The 23,226-nt window shown below is 40.3% G+C and overlaps 1 protein-coding gene across 2 annotated transcripts in view; it reads right to left on the bottom strand.

Moving 5' to 3' along the window:
• The window catches only part of RELN (reelin), a 524,687-nt gene that overhangs the window by 141,602 nt on the left and 359,859 nt on the right, over positions 1 to 23,226 (bottom strand). For both annotated transcript variants that reach the window (XM_069977829.1, XM_069977836.1), the window contains exons 21-24: positions 18,708 to 18,900; positions 9,488 to 9,600; positions 6,774 to 6,911; positions 3,418 to 3,604 (exon numbers count right to left, since the gene is read on the bottom strand). In XM_069977829.1, the coding sequence (XP_069833930.1) occupies positions 3,418 to 3,604; positions 6,774 to 6,911; positions 9,488 to 9,600; positions 18,708 to 18,900 (631 nt within the window). The remainder of the gene's footprint in view (positions 1 to 3,417; positions 3,605 to 6,773; positions 6,912 to 9,487; positions 9,601 to 18,707; positions 18,901 to 23,226) is intronic.

The following is a 23,226-nucleotide window of genomic DNA, read 5'->3' as shown; positions in this document are numbered from 1 at the left end:
CAACCTTTTGCACTCCAGCTGCTGCAAAACTACATTTTTCACTATGCCTGAACAGTCATATCTTTGTTTTATGATGCTGTTTGTTTATCTTGACTCCAACACGGCTCATGAAATTACTACTGTATTGTGATGGAGAAGCATAGATCCTGTTAAAAAAAATTGCATATTAAAGAGACTATGCTAACCTGTCCACCAAGCCCTGGCAACGCAGCATAAGCAGCTCACTGAAAGCTGACGGTCTCCTGTTTCTCCTGGCTTCCTGCATTGTTACCTCCCGGCAGGAAATAACAGCTCAGCCACCCACTGGCACTGGCTGGCCGAGTGGGCATTTCTGAGCTGGCACAAATACTGAGCATAGCTTCTTTTTTATGTTACCCCTAACCTGCTGTGACCTGGGATTTTTAAGTTTCCCCAGAGTTCTCCTTTAAGTAGCTGTGTATATAGATTGATTATTTTAAACAAAACCAAGGGCAATGATACAGCAACCAAATGGGAGTGTGCAAATATATTTATATCATGTATGATGATATCTGTTAGTATAAGTGAGGCACAATGAGCTCTATTACATTTATATACAATCAATAGTGTAATTCTGGGTGCACTAACCAGGGCCCAACAATCCTTGCGTTAAACAAAAATACAAGAAAAAGGATACGCTTAAAAATCTATTTTATTATATCGAATATTAAAATGCCAAAATGAATAGGTGTATTTACAAATATCTCCAAAAGTATATAGTCATATAGAGGAGACGTCCCCAGAACGTCCTTCCTGATACGGGGGAGCTCTGTATAGGTCCACATTAAGCAGTCCCAAGTCCAGTACAACTCATGGACAGTCGGTTGTCCCTTTACCTCCAGACTATAAAAGTATACCAATGAACACAAACAATACTCCTAGATGTCACTGAACCATAATCATCCAGTTTGGACCATTCAAGGAGAACGAACAGACTACCTTTTTCAACGCGTTTCAGCACCAATGTCGGTATGCATCATCAGGGGCCAAAGGTCAAAAGGTCACAAAAGTCTGTATACAGTTAGTTTTACATCATAGAAACACATGTGATATGACAATTTTAGCACGCCATTGTTTAGCATGTGTGTAATGTGTTATGCATCACAATAACACAAGGTATATGGCAATTGTATTACGCCACTAGGTAATGTGTATGTGAAGAAAATAGTAGGTGCTGCTTAGTCCTGTACTCACTGTACCATTGTCCAGGATGACCAACAGGATCAATGTCCCACAAGATCAGCACCGTTGCTTAGACATGTGTCCTAATCTATGGTCTACATAGGTACAGACTAACACATTGGATAGGACAAATAGCAAGCGCTTCTATCAGGATATGTCCTCCCATTCTCCAGCATCGGCGGATGCATTTACCATTTTTGTGAAACGTTCTTATGTAGTATGCTGAATCTATGCATGCCTGTGCAACAGTAATTTGAAGTGGTCACATTCTAGCTGTCAGGACCCTTCAGGCTAAAGCCCTTAGAATCTGGCACTGTATTTGGTTTACATAAATCAGAATCAGTTATTTGGCAGATAAATATACATTTTGTTGGCCTTACATGAAAGATTCTCAAAGGTTTTGTTATGCATGAGGCTCGTAGATCAGACAGATCTATCTCTTAGAAGTGGCATCTTTGCGGTCTGCACAGGCTTTTCTAAAATATTACTGAATTATACAAAAAAGGCATTGTGTACAACTATTGATGACAATGTTTGTACAACTAATATGGTAACATATTTACAGGGAATATTGTCTACCTACAGAAAGAAGCACAAAGAAAGTATTATATTTACAGCCAACAGGGAGACTGATATGCCAGTAATATATGTGCACACACCTTTCAAGTATTATTTTTAACATCTGATACAACCAGGGTTTCTAAAACCCCATGTCTGCAGGTGATGGGAAAAACAAACACAAATAAGAGAAATTGAAAAATAGTTACTGTAGACACTGTATATTTTGGCTGTGTTAAGAAATAAAGATGTGAAATGTAATGTTTGTTCTGGAGATTAACTAAATTTTGCACAGCAAAATGTATAGACAATAAAACAAAACAAATGTTTAGCAATGCATACATTTTATGACTAAATGTAAAAAAAAAGGAATCTATATTGTCAGTAATATTAATTAAGGTACTGTATGCACTGGGCCGCGGAGGGTTAAGGGGTCAGTTAGGGTGCCTTCACACATAACTGATTTGCAGCAGACTTCACGCTGCAAATTCTTAGGATTCAATAGGATTACATTCCTCAGTGGAATTGTCATCCCGCTGCAAGTATGTAAGGGGCCGACCCCTTAACCTTCCGCGGCCCAGTGCATACATTACCGGGCCCAGTTATGTGTGCCTTCACACATAACTGAATTGCAGCAGATTTCACACTGCGAATTCTTAGGATTCAATAGGATTACACACCCCAGTGCAATTGTCATCCTGCTGCAAGTATGTAAGCGGCCGACCCCTTAACCCTCCGTGGCCCAGTGCATACATTACCGGTCCACGGTTGTTCTGTGGCTCCCTGCCTCTGGATGTCCCACTTAGCCAATCAAAGGCTGCGGTGAGACAGCGAACTCACTGGCTGAGTGGGAATAACACACACCAGGAGCCACAGAGACGGAGCACAGACTGGGTAAGGTATGCGCTGGGCTGCGAGAGGTTAAGGGGACTGCAACTTACATACTCGCTGCGAGCAAGATAACCTATTGAAAGTGACAGGAGGGGAATTGTAGCGAATTTTGCTGCAAACTTGCAGTGTAAAATCTACTGTAATTCCGTTACCTGTGAAGGCACCCTAAAGAGGTTTTCCAACTTAAAACAAACGTGTCCTCCTATCCACAGGATAGAGGACATGTAAGAGACCAGGGGGAGGGGGATGATCTTCAGATTGGCCACTAGCGCTTTTGTTCTGAGTAAAGACGTGAGTTGGCATGACACCCGCAGCTCTATTCAATCTCTATGGAGCCGAGTGAATGCCTTATGGCAGCTTCAGAATCTTTGACAACTTCTTTTTACTCTCACAGATGTGGACTGTAATGGTGATGATTGTACAAAGACCTACTGAGTGAGGGTATGTGCACATTAAGATCACCCACTGCGAATTCTGCAGTTCTCCTCCCACTCGCGCCTGTGCATCTCCGTTGGTCCCATAGACTCCATTCTATGATCAGGCAGATTCCGCTGTCCGCCCGAAGAATGAACAGGTTCATTCTTCGGGCAGATGACGGAATCTGCCTGTGCATAGAATGGAGTCTATGGCAAGGGCGGAGATGCAAGCAGCTGCGAGAATTCGCCCGGATCCCTTAGTGTACACATACCCTTATAGTTATTGAGATTCTCTATACTTTCTTTCGGATATATACAGAATTGTGGCTCAAAATAATCAATAACATAATACCTTGGAAAAGTACAGAGAAGATCCAGATGAAATAATTCCACATCCTTCTTCAGGCTTCACAATTTCTCCTCCAACTACTTCCTGCCAATCTGTTTCCCAGCCATTTAGTCCTTCAAAGTCTGACATTACAGTGGATGGAAGAGAATTTTCAGGAAGGCACTCTGAACCCTGGTACCCAGAATCACATCTGTAAGTAAATAAACCAGTATAGTGTTTTAATAAACTATAAATATAAATTAAACTTGATTAAATATTTTTTAAAAATTGTCAAGTGGTACACTTCTGCAGGAACCCTAATGTTGGGCAGTTTATTAAACTTTTATTTGCACACTGCCGAAAAACACAACACATATTTTCTTTCATGTAATAACATTTTAGATGTCTCCGGTGGCAGCAAAAAATTACAAATTTGTAAGTAATAACAATTATACTGCACTTCCTCAGTATTTGACCTATATCATGCATATATTTTATATGACTGCTATGACCTAGACTTATTTATCCAATAACACTGTTTTCCATCAACAGTCCTATGTCTGTGTTCTTTTGTTCATTTTCACCTTCTCCTTTTCTCTTTGCTAGACAGTCGAAGTAGCGAAGACTCATAAAAATATTAAAGAAGAAGTTCGGCCATCTTTAAAATCTGGCAGCCAGCAGGGGGGAATTCGATCAGGAGTACGAAATTACCTCTCCCCGTGCCTGTGGTGAGCAGCAGGACTGGCCTTGGGACCCCCGACCGAAGGCATTTTGCCCCCGAGTTGTCATGACATCACGGGGAAATGCCTGTCCCAGCTGATGGACTGACCAAAGAGTGACTAGAGCGGCATCCCTCCCAGTCACCGACCAGCTAAACGGCCAGTCCATCAAATCAATTCCTGGCTTTGGCTCCTAAAACCTGTCAGTTAAATGTCTCTATGTAAACACACCATGAGTTCCTGAGCACCACTTGGTATAGTCTTCACTTAAAAGGGTTGGCCACTTTATAGTAAAATAGGTCAGTACAAAGTATTACAGTATTAGTAGGTCAGTACAAAGTATTACAGTATTAGTAAGTGTGCTCAATGTATATACTGACAGCAGCTCCCTGTTTACCTCATAGAGCTAAAATCAGACTCCTCTCCTCCAGGCTGGGCTGCCCTGCTCTGTTTTGTTTCAGTCCACAAAATGGCTGACATGGAGGAGCATGTGACCAGGCCCTGTCCACTGTGTTCTCCATAGACATGTACAGGTTCAGTGGTGGACACTGGGGGGCGGGGCCTGGTCACATGCTTCTCCATGTCAGCAATCTTATGGACCAAAACACCACAGAGCAGAGCAGCCCAGCCTGGAGGAGGGGAGTCTGATATTAGTAAAATGTTGAGGTATAACCTCACACTAGCGTGACACTCAATTATGCTGCTCTTTGTCAGAGGAATGAACACCCGTCAGTTCATTAGGGGTTAAGTATAACAAAATAATGATAAAATTGACAGTGAGCGCAATATTGGGCAATCCTATGTATAAATAAAGGAATGAATTGGATTGGTTACCTGATTGTCCTTCTCAGTCTGATATTAGCTCTATGAGGTACACAGGGAGCTGCTGTCAGTATATACAGTAAGTACACTTACTAATACTGTACACTGAGCAATTTTACTATAAAGTGGCCAACCCCTTTAACAAAACAGCAGGTTGACATGTCTATTGAGACGGCTTTTTGATTTTCCCTTTTTAGTGTAACTTTGCAACTCTGTAAGGTTATGTTCATAAAAAAAAATTAGGTTAAAAACTGCAGTTTTTTTAAAATAATTGTGATCATTATTTATGCCTGCCAATATAAAATGTCATGATAATTGTTAACAGCCATCATTAACAAAAAATGGCCATTTTCACCTAAAAAAATGTTGTGTGAACAAAGCCTAAAACTGATAAATATATGTTAATGATACCAAACATGTGCATATGCACATAACATTGATACTCTAAATACTGTGTTGTTTTATACTGTATTTTAAGTTGAAAAGGTTGAAAAGAATTATCTGATTTGGAAAACCCATTTTGAAATACCCTATTGGAGAATTATGATTTATAGATGGGATTCCCCTGTCATTTTTCATATATATTAGCCAGAGAGAAAAGTGGTTAAATGTGCCTATTTTACAAATGTTACATTTTTTTCACAGATCATAGCTTTTTCTTTAGAAGTTAGTGGAGTTTTATTAAAGGGTTGTGGCCTGGGGCATTGCTAGCAGTCGGGGATATAAACTCAATTTTAGTGCCTGGTGCCCTGGATCTTCATATGACCTTCCTCTCACAATATACCATTGTATGGCTAGTTTATGTGAAGAATATTGATTATATAGGTCTATGTTGAACATGCAGTAAATGTGGTCATGTTTTGGAGGAATTTTGTTGCCCTTGTATTGTGCTGTTATTAAAGGAAAGACTATTTTACAGAGGTACAAATTGTACAAATCTTTTTAGATCCTAGCAACACCGCTGTGCAGCGGCGGGGCTAGGATTCATGGGGCCCCATAGCAAAAAAAAAATGTAAATATACATCGGTGATGTGGCTAAAAAATAAAATGTCTTGTGGCCAGAGGCAGAATCCTGGCTGCAGCCACAAGAGTGACCGATAGAGCATAGAGCCAATGGCTGCTTGCTCTGCCAGTCGACTGTATTCAACTATAGGGGCCCATTAGCAGCCCTTATGGTTAAATACATAAGTGCATAAGACTCCCTTCTGCTTAACCCCTTATGTACTGCAGTGTGTAAGTGACCCAAAGTTCATTAACATGCTGCAACACAAAAAAGGGTTTAAAAGCAGAAGACAAGGAGATCATTGCTTCACTGCTTGTGCACTGATAACCCCTGACCTCGAAGCTTGCAACGGGAGAACAGAGGTCAGGGGTTATCAGAGCAAAGAAGCAGAGATCTTCATGTCTTGTGCTTTTAAACCCTTTTTGTGTTGCAGCATGTAAATGAACCTTGGGTCACTTACACACTGCACTACATAAAGGGTTAAGCAGAATGACACAAGATGGCTCTTATCTTCCCTGTGCATCCCCGGGCCCCTCTCTGGCATGGGTCCCATAGCAGCTGCCAGGCCTGCCTCTATAGTAGCTACACCACTGCCCCAGGTGTGGCCTTTTTCAGACATTGGCATAAATTATAGCTGAAATTATAGCTCATAGCTGGTGTAGATTAAGGTTTTTGGTGCATGGGCAGCCACAGATGTAACAAACAATTAAGAGGCCTGTACATCGCAACTTTAATGTACACCTACGCTCCTGTAGCAGGTTCCTTTACAGATAACAGATTACACCCTCTTTAATGATAAAGATAAAATGATACATTAAGGAAGCATATTTATTTACCTGCAAATTCCATGGTCACACCAGCCATGTCCACTGCACATATTAGGGCATTGTTGTCCAATGTAAATATTGTCCAAAGCCCATTCATCTTCTGAGGTATAATATCGTTGGCTCCAGCGGAATCGCGTTGCACTAGACCTTAGAATTGTACAAAATTAAAATAAAAAGTCTTCTAGAAATTTAAACTGTAATTTTTTTTATTACTTTGTCTTTGTCTGCAGGAATTATGCTTATTGTAACATGCAGGGCTATTAATACTTAGGGAATTCATATTTAGGATGCGTTCACATGTACAGGATCTGCAGCAGATTTGATGGCGCAGATTTGAATCTGCAGCAGATTCGCAGCAGATCTGCAGCAGATTTAATGGGCCAGAATTGATTTGCTTTGAATCTGCAGCTTCAAATCTGCGCCATCAAATCTGCTGCAGATCCTGTACATGTGAACGCACCCTAAGGCTATGTTCACACTACCTATATGACCGGCCGTTCCCTGCAAAGATCATTCCGGACGGTACTTAAGTACCGGTCAGATGATCTTTCCGGCCACAGTAATCTGATGTGAACGCATCAGCGCGCGCCCGCATCAGAAGTTCACACAGCACACAATGAAGCTTGCAGCCGGAGCCGCTCGCTTCATTGTGTGAACTGACTGGTCTTTCTGCGGCCCCAATTTACTGTGTGTACATAGTGTCCAGCTCCGTACAATATACTCATCTGCTTATCCAGTGAATACATGATTTTATATATTTGTGATTAATTAATTCAATACAATTACTGTATATATTTTGGTAATGAAGTTTGATATATATATTTTTTTTTTTGGGGGGGGGCATATTTTTTTCTTAGGTGTATATAGCTATTTAATTATAGTAACATCTCTTTTTTGGGGTTGACTACCGGTCCTCTTTAAGTCAGTTCTGAATTGCTTGAATTTGTTGACATACATTTATAGCTTTTTTAAAAATCGTTATTGTAATATTCTTGTCCCAGGGAATTCATTTAAACAGTAGCCCTGCAGGAGCTTTTCAAATTATCTTGCCACACCAGCAAAATGAGAGGGGCATTTTAATCAATATTTACATTGTACAAAAGTTAAGTGCATAATGGACAAGCCAAATGTCCAAACACATCCTCTGATATAATCCCAATTTTCTCTCCTCTTAAACTCACCCTGCATCCACCCCACCTCCGATAAACAGAATACAGAAGGCAGAAATACTGAAGCATATCTGTCCTGTAGCAATATCTGTCAAGAACCTAATCACTTGGCCCATGCTGAAGAAAGAAAGTAACTCTCCCTTTTTGTACTGCACATTCGCTCCATGTCACCGTTTCAACAATCCATAGAGTAGTTTTTGAGCCTAAGTTTACAAAAAACAATACATGGCTATAGCTATGCTAGATTTATAAATAGCAGGATACCTGTATATTTTTCCTTCCCTTCAGGGAAGTCAACTTTACTTAATGCATTCATTGGTAAAAGGGTACTCTGGCGTTAAATGTTATCATTAAAATCAACTCAGAAAGTCATTTAGATTTGTAAATTACTTCTTTTTAAAAAATATATTTCAGTACTTATCAGCTGCTGTATGCCCTACAGGAAGTGGTGTTTTCTTTATCCTGTGACACATTACTCTCTGCTGCCACCTCTGTCCATGACAGGAGCTGTCTAGAGCACGAGGGGTTTTCTCTGGGGATCTGTTCCTGTGGACAGTTCTTGTCATGGACAGAAGTGTTAGCAGAGAGCAATGTGTCAGACTAGAAATACACCTCTTCCTGCAGCACATCCAGCAGCTGAAAAGTACTGAAAAATTTAAGATTTTTAAATAGAAGTACAGTGGTACCTTGGCTTAAGAGTAACTTGGTTTAAGAGCTCCCAGTTTTTTCAAAATTGTGACTTGGTTTAAGAGCATTGCTTTAGTTTAAGAGCTCCCTGTACTGGAAGGGAAGGGGAGTGGAGGAGGGACATGGTCTACATAGCATGGTCTATAGCACTGTACTCTGACCCAGGAAGTCTCCCTCACATTCCAACTCATCGCAGATCCACTTCAGGCTGGGACTCACATCAGGGGACAGGACTGTGGAGGTAATCTCTCCATAGCTGTAACCCCTCTCTCCCCGGACAGAGAGTGCTGCATGTATGTGCCCACATCTGCCCTGCTCATTCCTTCATGCTCCCTGCAGTCTCTGTCTGCCCTTTTGTTTGTCATCCTTTCCATTACTGTACAGTAACTTATAATATCACATATTCTGCTGTTTCTAATTGTTTTATTTGTTTTACATGTTATTCAGAGTAATAAATCCTTATTTTTGGGGTGTGGAACCAATTGTCTGCATTTCTATGATTTCTTATAGGAAAATTTGCTTTGGTTTAAGAGTGGATTTGGATTACAAGCACGGTCCTAGAACGAATTATGCTCGTTATCCAAGGCTGTAATTTACAAAGAATAGGACCGAAAAAAGATGTTATGTGAACATAGCCCAAGGGTTCTGTTTTATACAATAGCTCTCAGAGATATAGTAATTTCACCCGTTAACACAAAAACAGTGCTGATTCACGAACAAGTTATCTATTTTTTAATACAGTACCGCTAGATTAATAAAATTACTCTTTTAATGTACAGATATATGAAAACCTCAAAGAAACTATGTTTAGAAGAACTACTGGACCAAGACTTCAATTTTATTTATTATACTAACTGTTTAACTTACCAGGTCTTTTGAGGCAAAGGCAATGTTATCCTTCTCCACTGAGTAAATTCGCTTGAATGAAAGATGCTTGCTGAGGTGAACTCCTGGCAGCTGGGCATACTTGGGAGACATTCCTGGAAGATAGAATATTTACAGCTAAAATCCAAAGCAGTTATTGTACTAATGCATTATCTTCATATTAATAATAATGGGATATGACTAGATAACTATGACTCCCTACCTTGGCTTTAAGCTTCTTATACCCTAATAGTATTGCAGTGAATTATAAGTGATCACAGAATAGCATGTTCATTTTTCATAACGAGGCTAACAAATAAAAAGGTAATATAAAAAAAGGATCCAAAGGAAAAAGTTGAAGTAATGTGCACATGTATTAAAGCATTACTATTATTAACCAGTCACACAGCTATGTCAAAGTTTTGAACTGTTGCTGAGACCCCCACTAATAAAAAGGTATGGCTGATAGAAATGACTGGTGGCATGCAAGCATCCAACAATGCTTAGGCAAGAAAGAACAGGTAGAATGAGTTTAAATAGGCAGGTGGAACTGAATTTGCTAGAGGCAGAAATGGGTAGAGAAGCACTGGCCCTTTAAATACACAGGGGTCAAGCAGGAGCAGAACCCGAATGGCGCAGCCAACAGTAAGTACTTGCAGGGGTGCATATTGCCCTCATTTAGGCCCAACCTTTTACAGCAGCTCCTCATCTTTATTTAGCAAGGTGAAAAGGTGTTTAAAAAGATTAGACAAAATTCATGTAATTCTTTTGAGGCAAATTGCACTAGATTGTTGGCGCAGGTAATTTAATTTTGCACTAGATTATTGGCGCAGATAATTTAATTTATTCCCTCCTAATGTTCTACATTGATGCACATTATACACCATACAATTAAGCCATTTGGCTGACCATTTTGCAAGAGAAATGCAAAAGACTAAAATTGATCACGTAGTCTGTTGTAAACAATATGTCTTTAATATATCTAAAGACATATTGCTAAATTTAATCTTGAATCATATGCAATATTACTTACAACCAGGATTTACTGTACAAGGTAGTATATCTAAAGGGAATAGTGTGCCACAAGCAGAAAAAAAAAAAGAATTAACCTGTAATCCTGCCTTCCAAATATTTGTAATAATTGTATGTTTCTGAAAGAGTATAAAGCAACATCAAAACCTTTCTGGCTGAAAATGTTGTTTGCTGATTGAATTGTCCCCAAAAAGTCATTTGCGTTCATTATTATCCTTTTATCGAGAAAACACCTGGTGGTGTGGCAAAATTAATTAAGTGGCAGGCTTTCTGCTCAGCACTCAGTCATCAGGACCAATTTGAGATAACACAGGCACAATGGGACTAAATATACTGTATGTCATTCCCCTGTAAGGTGAACTCACAACTAAAAAAGCTGCAATGCACGTTTTTCTTTTTACAAAATAATCAGAGGTCTGCCTAAAAACTCAATTAATATACCATACAATAACATAAAACATTGCTTAATATATTTGTATAAATTACTATTTCAGAGTCAAATTAACATATAAAAATTACATTTTAAATTTGGAGTATCTGTTGAATGACTAAACACTAGTGTAGTAAGTCATGTCCTATATTTTATCCATTCATTATTTATTCATAAAGCTCTACATAACACAGGAATGGGGTAATTTTTTTCTTTCTTTTTTTTTTTACCACCGGACTATGTCTCCCAGGGACATTACATCATGGCAGGAGTTTATCCATCCCAGGAGCTGACCTAAGAACATCCTCTGTGGCTATCTGTGACAGTTTTGGATGAGTATTGGCTTTCTTTACTTATGGATCCTGATTGTTGACTTATTTGTTGTGGGTTTTCTACACCACATGTTTTGGACCATTTGTTTGGATGTATTATTACCATGCTCACGCAGATCACAGTGTCTGTCCTGGGAACCTAACATTGAGATCTCTGTGTATATTCTATTAATTAATTATTTTCTATTTGATTTATAATCCCAATATCTTGTATGTCTAAGGACTTTGCTGTCTCATTGGTTTGCTCCCCAATACCTACATTCATCCAGCAGCCCACAAGGGGTAGTGGTAGTGGTGCTGCTTTGTGTATTTGGCTCACTACCTTGGAGTTTTGTCATCGTTTGTGTTTGCACCAGTGTATCCCTGATGATCCTGTGGTTATAGCACAGGTGAAACGCGTTGGATGTTTGTATCAATTTTGGTGTGGTAGTTTTTCTATTTGGCTCACTTCTTTATTTGTTTGTTTGTTTTTTGTCCTGCACTTAGAATAGTACAGGGAACGTCATCGTGGTTGGGGCCACCCTGTTAAGGAGGTGGGTACCCCCAAAAGGCAGGGACAGCACTTCCTTGATAGGAGTGATTAGAATGCACTATGTTCCTCTATGTACACCTGTAACTATCTGACGGACTATTAGCCTGTGTTCCCTGTACACCGTTATCCCTATTGTTCTAGGTGCCGGAATTGGTCATTCACGTGGGTTGTGTTGTTTATTTGTTTTTCTCATAATAATTTTTAAGTTTGTTCAATTAAAAGTTATGTTTTAAGCCCATCTAGTGCCTGCCGTTCAGGAGTTGGATTTATGTCAAAACAAGAAAAGAAGAGAAAACAAAAAAAGACTCAAGTAGACTATACTAGATAAATGTGTTGCAAAAAAAGGTCTTTTTTATACTGCATAGGAATCTAAAGTTTGATGTACAATAATTGATCTGATTAGACATAGTAGATTGATGTATAAACAGGTAATTAGTCAAATATGGGGGGAAAATGTAAATACATCAGCTATTGCTATTACAGCTACAGCTATTACATTTTCTGCCACGAAATATAGGGAGATTGGCTAGGCAGTTCATGCAATGTTTATTCATTAATTATTAGGAGTGTTCATCTCTGAAGTATACCTCCAGCCAAAAATTAGATCTTAACAATTCTTCTAAAACCTTATTTGCTGTAACTTTATGAAGTATTTCTCTTGTAAGCTTTGCCAATTGTACTTTTATTTTATGACATCAGAAGAAGCTTTTTCATGTCGTACATGACATAGTACTGGCCAGGATTATCATTTTATACCTCAGCCTTATGCTGCGTTTACATGGAGCGATAATTCGCCCAATCGAACGATTAACAATTTCGAAGTAACAATGTATTTTTTATAACGATCAGCATTTAGACGGAACAATATATCGTTTGGAAAATGTGTTATTTCGATCGTTTTAAGATCGCTTAAGCCTATCTCACACATAGGGTAAATCGGTGAAAGACTGTTTACACGAAGCGATCTGCGAACGGCCAACGACGATTTGAGAACATGTTGAAATATCAAAATGAACGATATCTCGCTCGTTGCTTGATTGTTCGCTGTGTTTACACGAGCCGATTGTTATCGCGAAAATTCAAACGATAATCGTTCCGTGAAAACGCAGCATTAGGGGTGTGCAACCTGTATAGCTGAAAAGACTGCATCACTCCACCCACTGTACAGATAGCACTGTCGCTGCATGTCACTGTCGCTGTCATCACGCCTCCCACTATCCGAGGGACAACATAAAGTTGGGATGAAGTCATAAGAATTCACATTTATTCCCACCATGGATTGAAAAAAAAAGATTACTGATAAAATAAAACAGGTCCAAAGAGAGGCTACAAAAATTATATAGGGTGTCAGACATAAAACATATCAGGAAAGACTTAAAGAATTCCGGCAAAATTTTTTATTTAAGTATTGCCCCCCAAAAGTTATACAAATACCCAATATCCACTTATTACAGGAAATGCTTAAAAAGTGCTTTTCCCTGCACTTACAGTACTACTGCATCAAGGCTTCATTTCCTGGATAAAATGGTGATGTTACGACCCGACTCCCAGAGCGGTGCGGGCTGTGGCTGCTGGAGAGGATGATGGCAGGGGGACACTAAGGGACACAGGGCACTGGAGGGACACTGAGCATCTCTCTGCCATCATCCTCCCCAGCAGCCACAGCCCACACAGCTCTGGGAGTCGGGTCGTGACATCACCATTTTATCCATGAAGTGAATCCTTGATGCAGTAGTAAGTGCAGGGAAAAAAGCACTAAATAAGCATTTCCCGTAATAAGTGTATATTGGTAATTTGTATAACTTTTGGGGGGGCAATACAATACTTTAATAAAAAAATTTGACGGACTTCTTTAAGGATTCAAATCTGTATGGTCTGGAGGAAAGAAGAGCAAGGGGCGACATGATCAAAACCTTTAAATATGTTAAAGAACTAAATGAGGTTTAGGAGGGGAGTGTTTTTAGGTAAAAACTGAACTCAAGAACAAGTGGACATAGCGAGAGCTTAGTTGGGGAAAGATCAGAAGCAACGTGAGAAACTTTACTGAAAGAGTAGTAGATGCCTGGAACAAACTTCCAGCAGATGTGGTTGGTATATCTACAATAACAGAATTTAAACCTGCCTGGTATAAATTTATATCTATCCTAAGATAATAAGATGGGCAATACTAAAAGGGCAGACTAGATAACCCGGTGGTCTTTTTCAGCAATCTTCTATGTTTCTATGTTTCATTTGGCCAAACTATAGTTTTAGCAAACTAGGAAATCCACTTTGTACTTGTCACAAGAAATTTTTCCATAAATGTTTATAAGCAGATTATTTTGCTTATAATTCACTAAGTTAGATGTTTGATATCCTGCAGGTGTACATGTGATAGGATTCTAAGGTCAACTCGCCATTTTACTTGATATCATGAAGAAAATTATAAGAAATTTGCTAAGATGTCCCAAAAAAATGTTATGAACCTCCTCAAATCTGGTTCACCATTGGGAGTAATTTCCTGAAGGTACCACATTGATATGAAGATAATGATAAATGATAATATGTAAATTTAAACACCTTGGAAGATATAGTCTGTCTCTCAGAGATGAATTAGAGGGAGTTGGCTTGCTAGAGGTCCAGTGTTGCGAGAGATCCGGGGTGTAGAGGCATTGTTTGGTACAAAGTGGATTACTGCATGAAGGATCCACAACTTTTATTGTGGATGACGCGTTTCAAGGTGACCTTCTTCATAAGATTCATGTATTCTGTACACATACATTTATAACATTTTATGCCAACATGCTATCTCCCTCTAATTCTACACACCGGGGTCCCCCTGTTCCCATAGATGGGCAGCAGAAAGCAACCCTGACTACATCTTGTGAAAGGCGATTGGCGTTGTTGGGCTCGGAGCACGACCATCTTAGGTGAGTAGGCATCTTCGCCATCCTTTATGTCAGTTACAACTATTACACTATGTGTACCGCAGGCACCTTGTATCTTTCCAGTATTCATAGAGATGAATGTACTATAGTGCAAAAAATACAAATCATTCCAAGAACAGAAGCAAACAACCTTGTCAAGATGCTGAAGGAAACAAGTAAAACTGTACAACATGTCCTGTATTGACCTGACCTGAAAGGCAGCTTAGCAAGAGAGAAGTCACTGTTCCAAACCCACATGGGGCAAATAACAGCCCAACAATGAGGCATAGTGGTGGCAGCATTAGGTGGTGGGGGTGTTTCAATGCATTTCACAAAATGCATTATAAAGAAAGAAAGTTATGTGGTGATATTGAAGCACTATCTCAAGACATCAGCCAGGAAATATTAAGCTTGGGTGCAAATGTATTTTCCAGATGAATAATAACCCCAAGCACCCTTACAAGGGATATTCTTTTTACCTGCTCTATTCCGCTCTGCATTAATGCTCCCTGTTATCAATTCCTGTTTGTGTATCTCCCACTGAGACAGCTCCAGGGACAATCCACAAGCCCTGGAGCCATCTGTGATCTGAGTGGGAGAAATAGAAGCTCGCTGGGATTACTCATCAGCTAAAGTACGCTTCCCCTGGTCCAGCCACCTCAGCTACTTAAGCCCCTATTACATGGGTCAATGTGGAGAGCAAGCAAGCGCCAACCTATCAGGTCAGCTTGCTCCTCATACCCCTGCCCGCTGCCGGCGTTATTACATGTGCCGACAGAGAGCGAGAAGGAGCAGGTAATAGCAGTGAACTGCAGTGAAGCTGCATGGGCTATTGTCAGATCGTCCGGGCAGCCCATAGGAGACAGAGGAGCAGCGGCAGCAGCAGACCACCAATTACACGGAGTGATGGCAGCAGATTGTTGTCAGGCTGATTGTTAGCATTTCAGCCTGTTTAAAGACAACGATCAGCTGACATTGTGCATGTTAGTTGAACGTTCTCTTCTATTGCACAAAGCAATTAACGACCGTAACGGCTAATATTGGTGGAATGCAGCCAATAATCGCTTTGTGTAATAGGGCCTTTACACCAGTTCAAGATGAAGGGTCCAAAATTTAAGCAACATATTGTGTAAAGCTTGTGGAAGGCTATCCAAAATGTTTGACCCAAGTTAGACAATTTAAAGCCAATGCTACCAAATATTAACCATATGTGTGTAAGTTCCAGAGCCACTATACAAAGAATGGAGAGGCCTGTAATTTTTATCGTAGGTACACTTCAACTGGGAGAGACAGAATCTATAAAACAAATTCCCTAAAATCACATTGATTGATTGAATAATTTGTAAATAATTTAGCATTTTATTGCATGAAATAAGTATTTAATACAGTAGACAAACATAACTTAATATTTGGTACAGAAACCATTTCCTATAGTTCTTGACCAATTTTGCACACATTGCAGCAGGGATTTTGTCCCACTCCTGGATACAGATCTTCTTCCGATCTTTCAGGTTTTGGGGCTATTGCTGAGCTCCCTCCAAAGATATTCTATTGAGTGCTTCTTACAGAGCTACTCCTTAGATGCCATGGCTGTGTGTTTCAGGTCATTGTCATGATGGAAGACCCAGCCACGACCCATCTTCAATGCTTTAACAGAGGGAAGGAGGTTCTTAGCCAAAATCTTGCAATTCATGGCCCCATACATCGTTCTTTCAATATGATGCATTTATCCTGTCCCCTTTGCAGAAAAGTACACCTAAAGAATGATGTATCCACCCCCATGCTTCATGGTTGGGACTAAGTTTTTGGGGTTGTACTCATCCTTAATTTTCCTTTAAGAATGGGGAGTGGAGTTTGTTTTTGTTCTCACCTGACCACATGACCTTCTCCCAAGACTCATCTGAATCATCCAGATGGTAACTGGTTAACTTCAAACAGGCCTGGACAGTAGGGGGATCTTGCCTGCCCTGAAGGATTTTAATTTATGATGGTGTAGAGTGTTAATAATGGTAATCTTTGAGAATGTGGTCCCAGGTCTCTTCAGGTCATTGACCATGTCTTCCTGTGTTGTTCTGGGCTGATTCCTTACCTTTTTTAGAAGCATCCTTAACCCACAAGATGAGATCTTGCATTGATCCTAAGACCAAGCAAGATTGGCAGTCATCTTGTGCTTCCTCCATTTTTTAATAATTGCGCCAAAAGCTGTTGCCTTCTCACTAAGCCGCTTGACAACTGTTCTGTAGCCTATCCCAGCCTTTTGCAGGTCTTCAATTTTGTCCCTGGTGTCCTTAGACAGCTCTATGGTCTTGGCCATGGTGGAGAATGTGTTTTTTTGTTGTTGTTTTTTTTTATTTTTTACAGGTAACAGGTTCAAACAGGTGCATTTAATAAAGGTAATGAGTGCAGAGTAGGACTCTTAAAGTAGGACTTCTTAAAGAAAAACTAACAGGTCTAGTTGGTAGGTAATCAAATAATTATTTCAGGAAATAAAATGCAAATTAATTATTTAAAAATAATACAATGTGATTTTCTGAATTTTTTTTAATAGGGTCTGTCTCTCACAGCTGAAGTGTACATATGATAAAATTACAGGCCTCTCCAAATGCAAATGCAAATGTTTAGGTCATGGAGACACACAGTACATTTCATATATGCAGCTGTGCTTCCAGAACATAGAAACATGTTTTAGTTTTTTTTGCAATATTTTTTATTAGATTTTTCAAAATTTTAAAACATAGGTACAATAATACCTGACAACATGAAATATGTTGGAGATGGGTTAAGATACAATTTAACAAATGTTTTTTATTTTATTGTACAAAGAGTCAACGAGAATTTCCCTAGCTCCTGAGGCTGCTTGGGACTCTGCTTCCAGGTGTCAGTCAAACAGGGAGGGGGAGAGAGAAGCTATTCCAGGTTGCAGCTATTCAGCAGCTTGGAAAAGCCTCTTTGACTCCTTGTACCAGAGAATGAAAGCATTTCTCTACATTCTGGAAGCCTAACTAGATATATAAAAGGTACCTTGTCCTAACAGCTAACTAACAGTGTCAGCACTTTGGAACATGAATTGCAGCTGACAGATTATCTTTAAATGCTTTAGGCCATGTTCCCACACTGTATTTGTGGTCAGTATTTTGCAAAACCAGAAGGGGAATGAAAACAACGAAAGGCCATATTCATATAATGTTGAAATTGAGTGGATGGCCGCCATTTAATGGCAAATAATGGCTGTTATTTCAAAACAACAGCTTTTATTTTAAAATAACAGCAATTATTTGCTATTGGGACTACCAACAAAAGTTCTAAATGGAGCCTCTTGTAACATTGTTAACAAAAGTTTTGTGTTTTTTATTATTGCAAGCCAAAACAGTAGGAGTACCAAATGTAACCAAATGCAACTATTTTATGCCACAGCAATAAATCAATCAGCAATACAATTTGCAAGTATGATTTATTGAAGATTTAGGGTTTCACCAAGGAGTTTATGCATTACTAATAGAGATGAGCGAACCTTGAGCATGCTCGAGTCCATCCAAACCCGATTGTTCGGCATTTGATTAGCGGTGGCTGCTGAAGTTGGATAAAGCCCTGAGGCTATGTGGAAAACATGGATATAGTCATTGGCTGTATCCATGTTTTCCAGACAACCTTAGAGCTTAATCCAACTTCAGCAGCCCCAGCTAATCAAATGCCGAACGATCGGGTTCGGATGGACTTGAGCATGCTCGAGGTTCGCTCACCTCCAATTACTAATTATTAGCAACATGTATGGGTTGACTATATATGGTGATATTCACTTTCATTATGGGTAAATTATAATAACTCTAAAAGGCTGTATCCACACATTGTATTTCTGTTGTGGTTTTAATGAGCTTTGTCACAATTTTTCTACAATTCTGTGGAAAAATTGTGGCAAAACACATAAAAAACGCAACCAAAATGCCACATGTAAAGACAGCCTTAGCTTACGTTCATATGAGCTAAATCTTACCTCCTGAACAAGATGCCATGTAAGACCATGGTTTGTTGAATACTCCAACTTCACCTGATTATCCATGTGTGGAGTAAACTTTTCACCACATCCCATTACTAAATTAAACTGAATCATATAAGATGCTCCAATCTGCATGGATTGTGTCTCCACATAACGTGTACTGGTAGATTGCTTAGAGTCACCTGTAAAACTTTCAAGAACAAGACAGCATTGATTAATTCTTATAAACCAAAATACAGTATTTAAAACTCTGTAAGAAATAATAATGGACTACAAATTCAGGAATCTGGCCCATTAATAGAAGACAAATACTATAAATTCCATGAATTTGATTTGAATATAAATTACTTAAGGTGACACTGTCACATCTTTTTGCATTCTGACTTCTCTACACAGGTGTAATGGGTAAATTTAGTGGTTTTCATACTTTATTTTATATCATACGTCATGCTGCTTGTTCTAGTAAAAAATGATCTTTGATCAACTGCAGATTGTGTTTAGTGGGCGGGGCTTCACTGCATTAGTGCCACTTAGCCCCACCCACAGTTCCACCATTGGCCCGCCCCTCCATGTAGTCATAGGCACATAAGCCCCGCCCCTCATCGGCGATTGGAACAGGTTGGCCTAAAGGTCTAGGCCCCACCCTCTCTAGGTCGGCCCACCCATGGGCATCGATGGGACGGGCCTGTGTAGCAATGATGTCACAGAGGGGCAGGGCCAACGGCACCCACTTAACACAATCTGAATATGTTAATGTTTATCTCCTTTTTTCTTATCACTAGTGACCATTAGAGCCTCTCCCGCCACTCCAACCCCAGTTCCATACATTAGCCCCAGCTTTCCATCTACTCAGTCTTCTCCATCTTTATGGCAGTTGCCTTCCCCCTAGTCTTTAGTTTAAATACTCCTCTAACCTCTTAGCATCTTCATCCTCTTAACATCTTCTTCCTCAAGCTGAATCTGCATGCATATTCCGCTTGAATTTGCGCCTGTAAAATATATACAAAGCAATGTCCCATTGTGTTCAATGGGATCTCTGCTCTGTTGTTCACACTCTGTTGTTCCACTTTACGCCCAAACAATTGACATGTCAATTCTTTGGCCATGCTCACACATGGCAAAACAGTGGCTGCTGTCTGTGATGTTCAACCTGGTCCATACGTGAACATCCCTTCAACTTAATTGGAATGCAGGCACATTTGAGAGTGCCCACACTTCAATTAGCCATAGAACACAATGTAAAGTACGGTTTGGAGCAGTACTTTAGATTGTGTCCACAGTCTATAGACATTAAAAAGTCTATAGACATTAAAAAAGCCTTTGACAGGCTCTTCTGCAACTTCAAGTTTAAGCAACTCTGTACCCACAATCTGACCTCCCTAAACTGCTTATACCATCGGATAGCTGCTTTTTATCCAAGATCTGTCTTGGGGTCTGTTTGGCAGGTGATGCAGTAATTGTCCAAAAAAACAACTTTTAAGCTTGCCCTGTGTCAAATTGGCATGGCCTAGAGTGCCTGTGCCCTAGGCCTGCACCACCCCTCCGTCTCGCCCTCCTCATCATCCAACTATCCAGCACATGTGCAGTATTCAGCCAGGTGATGAATAGGAGAAATTGTTCTAGGGGGATTCCTAATGATGAAGAGGGTAGGGAGGAGGGATGTCACAAACCAAGGGCATGGGTACTCTAGGAAACGCCAATTTGACAGGGCTGCAGGTTTAAAAGTTGTATTTTAGGACAATTACTGCATCACCTGCCGAACGGACCCCAGAACAGATCTTGGATTTAAAGCAGCTATCTGATGGTACAAGTGGTTTGGGGAGGGGGGGTTCATATTGTGGATACAGCGTCGCTTTAAAACCCTTTCTAATATAGATTTCCAGAGCCCGTACAGACAGGCCCTCCACTCCCTTTACAACTTGCCTCAGTAGGTGTGAATGGAACTTGTTTCTGAGTTCTAGTCCCACCCCCTTAGTGGTGTTACCACCTCATACCAGCCTCTACATCCTACATCCACATTTTCCTTGTGGGGTATATATTTTGCAGTATAATGCCAAAAGCAAGTGAGCAGGTAGTCTGCTGTCAAATTAGATGTTCTGCAACAGCTCTAAATGGAGTACTGGCAGGAGTTCTGGGGAGGGGAGTAGATAGGGTAGGAAAACAGTGATAAAGAGTTGAGAGAAAGCAATTCATGATTGTAGTACTGGGCAACTGCTCAACCAAGAAGTACTCAACAAATACCCCCAAAACAAATACATTTTTAGGGGTTTCAGAACTGGGACAGTCAAATAAGCAATGCTATATGCTTTTGCAACATTTCTATTTTTTAACCTTATGTGAAAGTACATTAAGGTAGAATGCAATCCCTTGCTAAATTTTACAGAGTACAGGTACAAAGCAGTAAACTAAGCAATATCTTCAGGTAAAAGAAAATAGACTGTGTATTTATACCATATGTAGCATAATATTTTTAGCAGTTTGTCTTACATTGGCAAGATGACCTAGTCTTCATTTTCCATGCACATCAATAATCCACATGCATCTATTGCCATGTTGTTACCAGGGCCGTCTTAACAGCATTATGGGCCCCTGGGCAGAGGTGCGAATTACCCCCCCCCCCCCTAGCGGCCACCGCCCCTCTTATCTGGTAAGGTACAGTAGTACCTTGGTTTAAGAGTAAATTGGTTTAAGAGATCAGTTTTTCAAAACTGTGACTTGGTTTAAGAGCATTGTTTTGGTTTAAGAGCTCCCTGTATTGGGTGGGAGGGCGGGTGGAGGAGGGACATGGTCTGAATAGCGGGGTCTACAGCTCTGTACTCTGACCCAGGAAGTCTCCCTCACCTGCCAAATCATAGCAGATCCACTTCAGGCTGGGGCTTACATCAGGGGACAGGACTGTGGGGGGTAATCTCTCCATAGCTGTAACCCCTCTCTCCCCTTACAGGAGCGCTGCATGTATGTGCCCACATCTGTCCTGCTCATTCCTTCATACTCCCTGCAGTCTCTGTCAGCCCTTGTGTTTCCCATCCGCTCCATTACTGTACAGTAACTTATAATATCACAATATGTTTGTTTCATCTGTTTTACATGTTATTCAGAATAATAAATCATAATTTTTTGGGTGTGGAACCAATTGTCTGCATTTCTATAATTTCTTATGGGAATATTTGCTTTGGTTTAAGAGTGATTTGGATTACAAGCACGGTCCTGGAACGAATTATGCTCGTAATCCAAGGCACCACTGTATATTGCCTATAATAGTGATTGTCATATATGTTGCACACATACAGTATATCACTATTACAGGCAATATACCTTACCACCTATTTATCTACCATATAGATACAGGTATAAGGGTGGAGCAGTAGGTAGGTGGTTATATAGCCTATAATAGTGATATATGTGTACAAATATATATATGGGGGGTACAGGTATATGTGGGGTATACAGGTGGTGGGTAAAAGCCTAATTAATATATATTGGTGCCCCTCTCTATATATGAGACATGTTGCTGTCCCTCTGCATATACGCCATGTTGTCTCCCTGTATACTGTATAATACAGGGAGTCTGTGTATACTGTATTATACAGTATACAGGGAAACAACACGGCTTATATATAGAGAAGGGCAAAACAACATGTCTCATATATACAGAGGGGCAACAACATGACTATTATATATGAACCATGTTGTTTCCCTGTATATTGTATTATACAGTATATATACATACAGGGAAACAACATGGTTCATATATAATAGTCATGTTGTTGCCCCTCTGTATATATGAGACATGTTGTTTTGCCCTTCTCTATATATAAGCTGTGTTGTTTCCCTGTATATTGTATTATACAGTATACATACAGGGAGACAACAATGGAGTGATAGGTGAAGGATAAGTATATAATACACTGCTGTATACACTGAATGGAGATATATATACACACTCAGGAGGAGGATAAGTATATAATACATTGCTGTATACACTGAATGGAGATATATATACACACTCAGGAGGAGGATAAGTATATAATACACTGCTGTATACACTGAATGGAGATATATATACACTCAGAGGAGTTACACCCCCGATCCCTCCCCCTCCCTGTTTACCAGTTCACCCACGGCCCTGTCTGCATCCCTGCAGAGAGCACTCCCATGATTAACACCTTCCCTGCCAGCTAGCCTCCCCCCTCTGGTATCAGCACATACTCACTCAGGCTTTGTGCTTCAGGCCTCCAGCTTCTCCTTCCTCTCAGGGCTCTGCTGGTGACGTCACTCTCCTGCTCCGCACGGGAATGCAGGGGGTGAGAGAGACCTCTAGTGACCGGAAGCAGAATGCAGCTTCCGGCCACAAGAGCGAGCTGTGCACAGCCCCTATCTACCAGCGCTGATCAGGAGCACTCCCAGTTAAAGGGCCAGGGAATATGACACAGGGCAGGGGCCCCCTAGGACGCATGGGCCCCCGGGCAGCCGCCTACCATGCCCAATGGTTAAGACGGCCCTGGTTGTTACTACT

The sequence above is a fragment of the Dendropsophus ebraccatus genome, chromosome 1 (genome assembly GCF_027789765.1).
Source record: "Dendropsophus ebraccatus isolate aDenEbr1 chromosome 1, aDenEbr1.pat, whole genome shotgun sequence".
NCBI classification, from domain to species: domain Eukaryota; kingdom Metazoa; phylum Chordata; class Amphibia; order Anura; family Hylidae; genus Dendropsophus; species Dendropsophus ebraccatus.
This window is presented reverse-complemented; position numbering and strand designations above follow the sequence as displayed.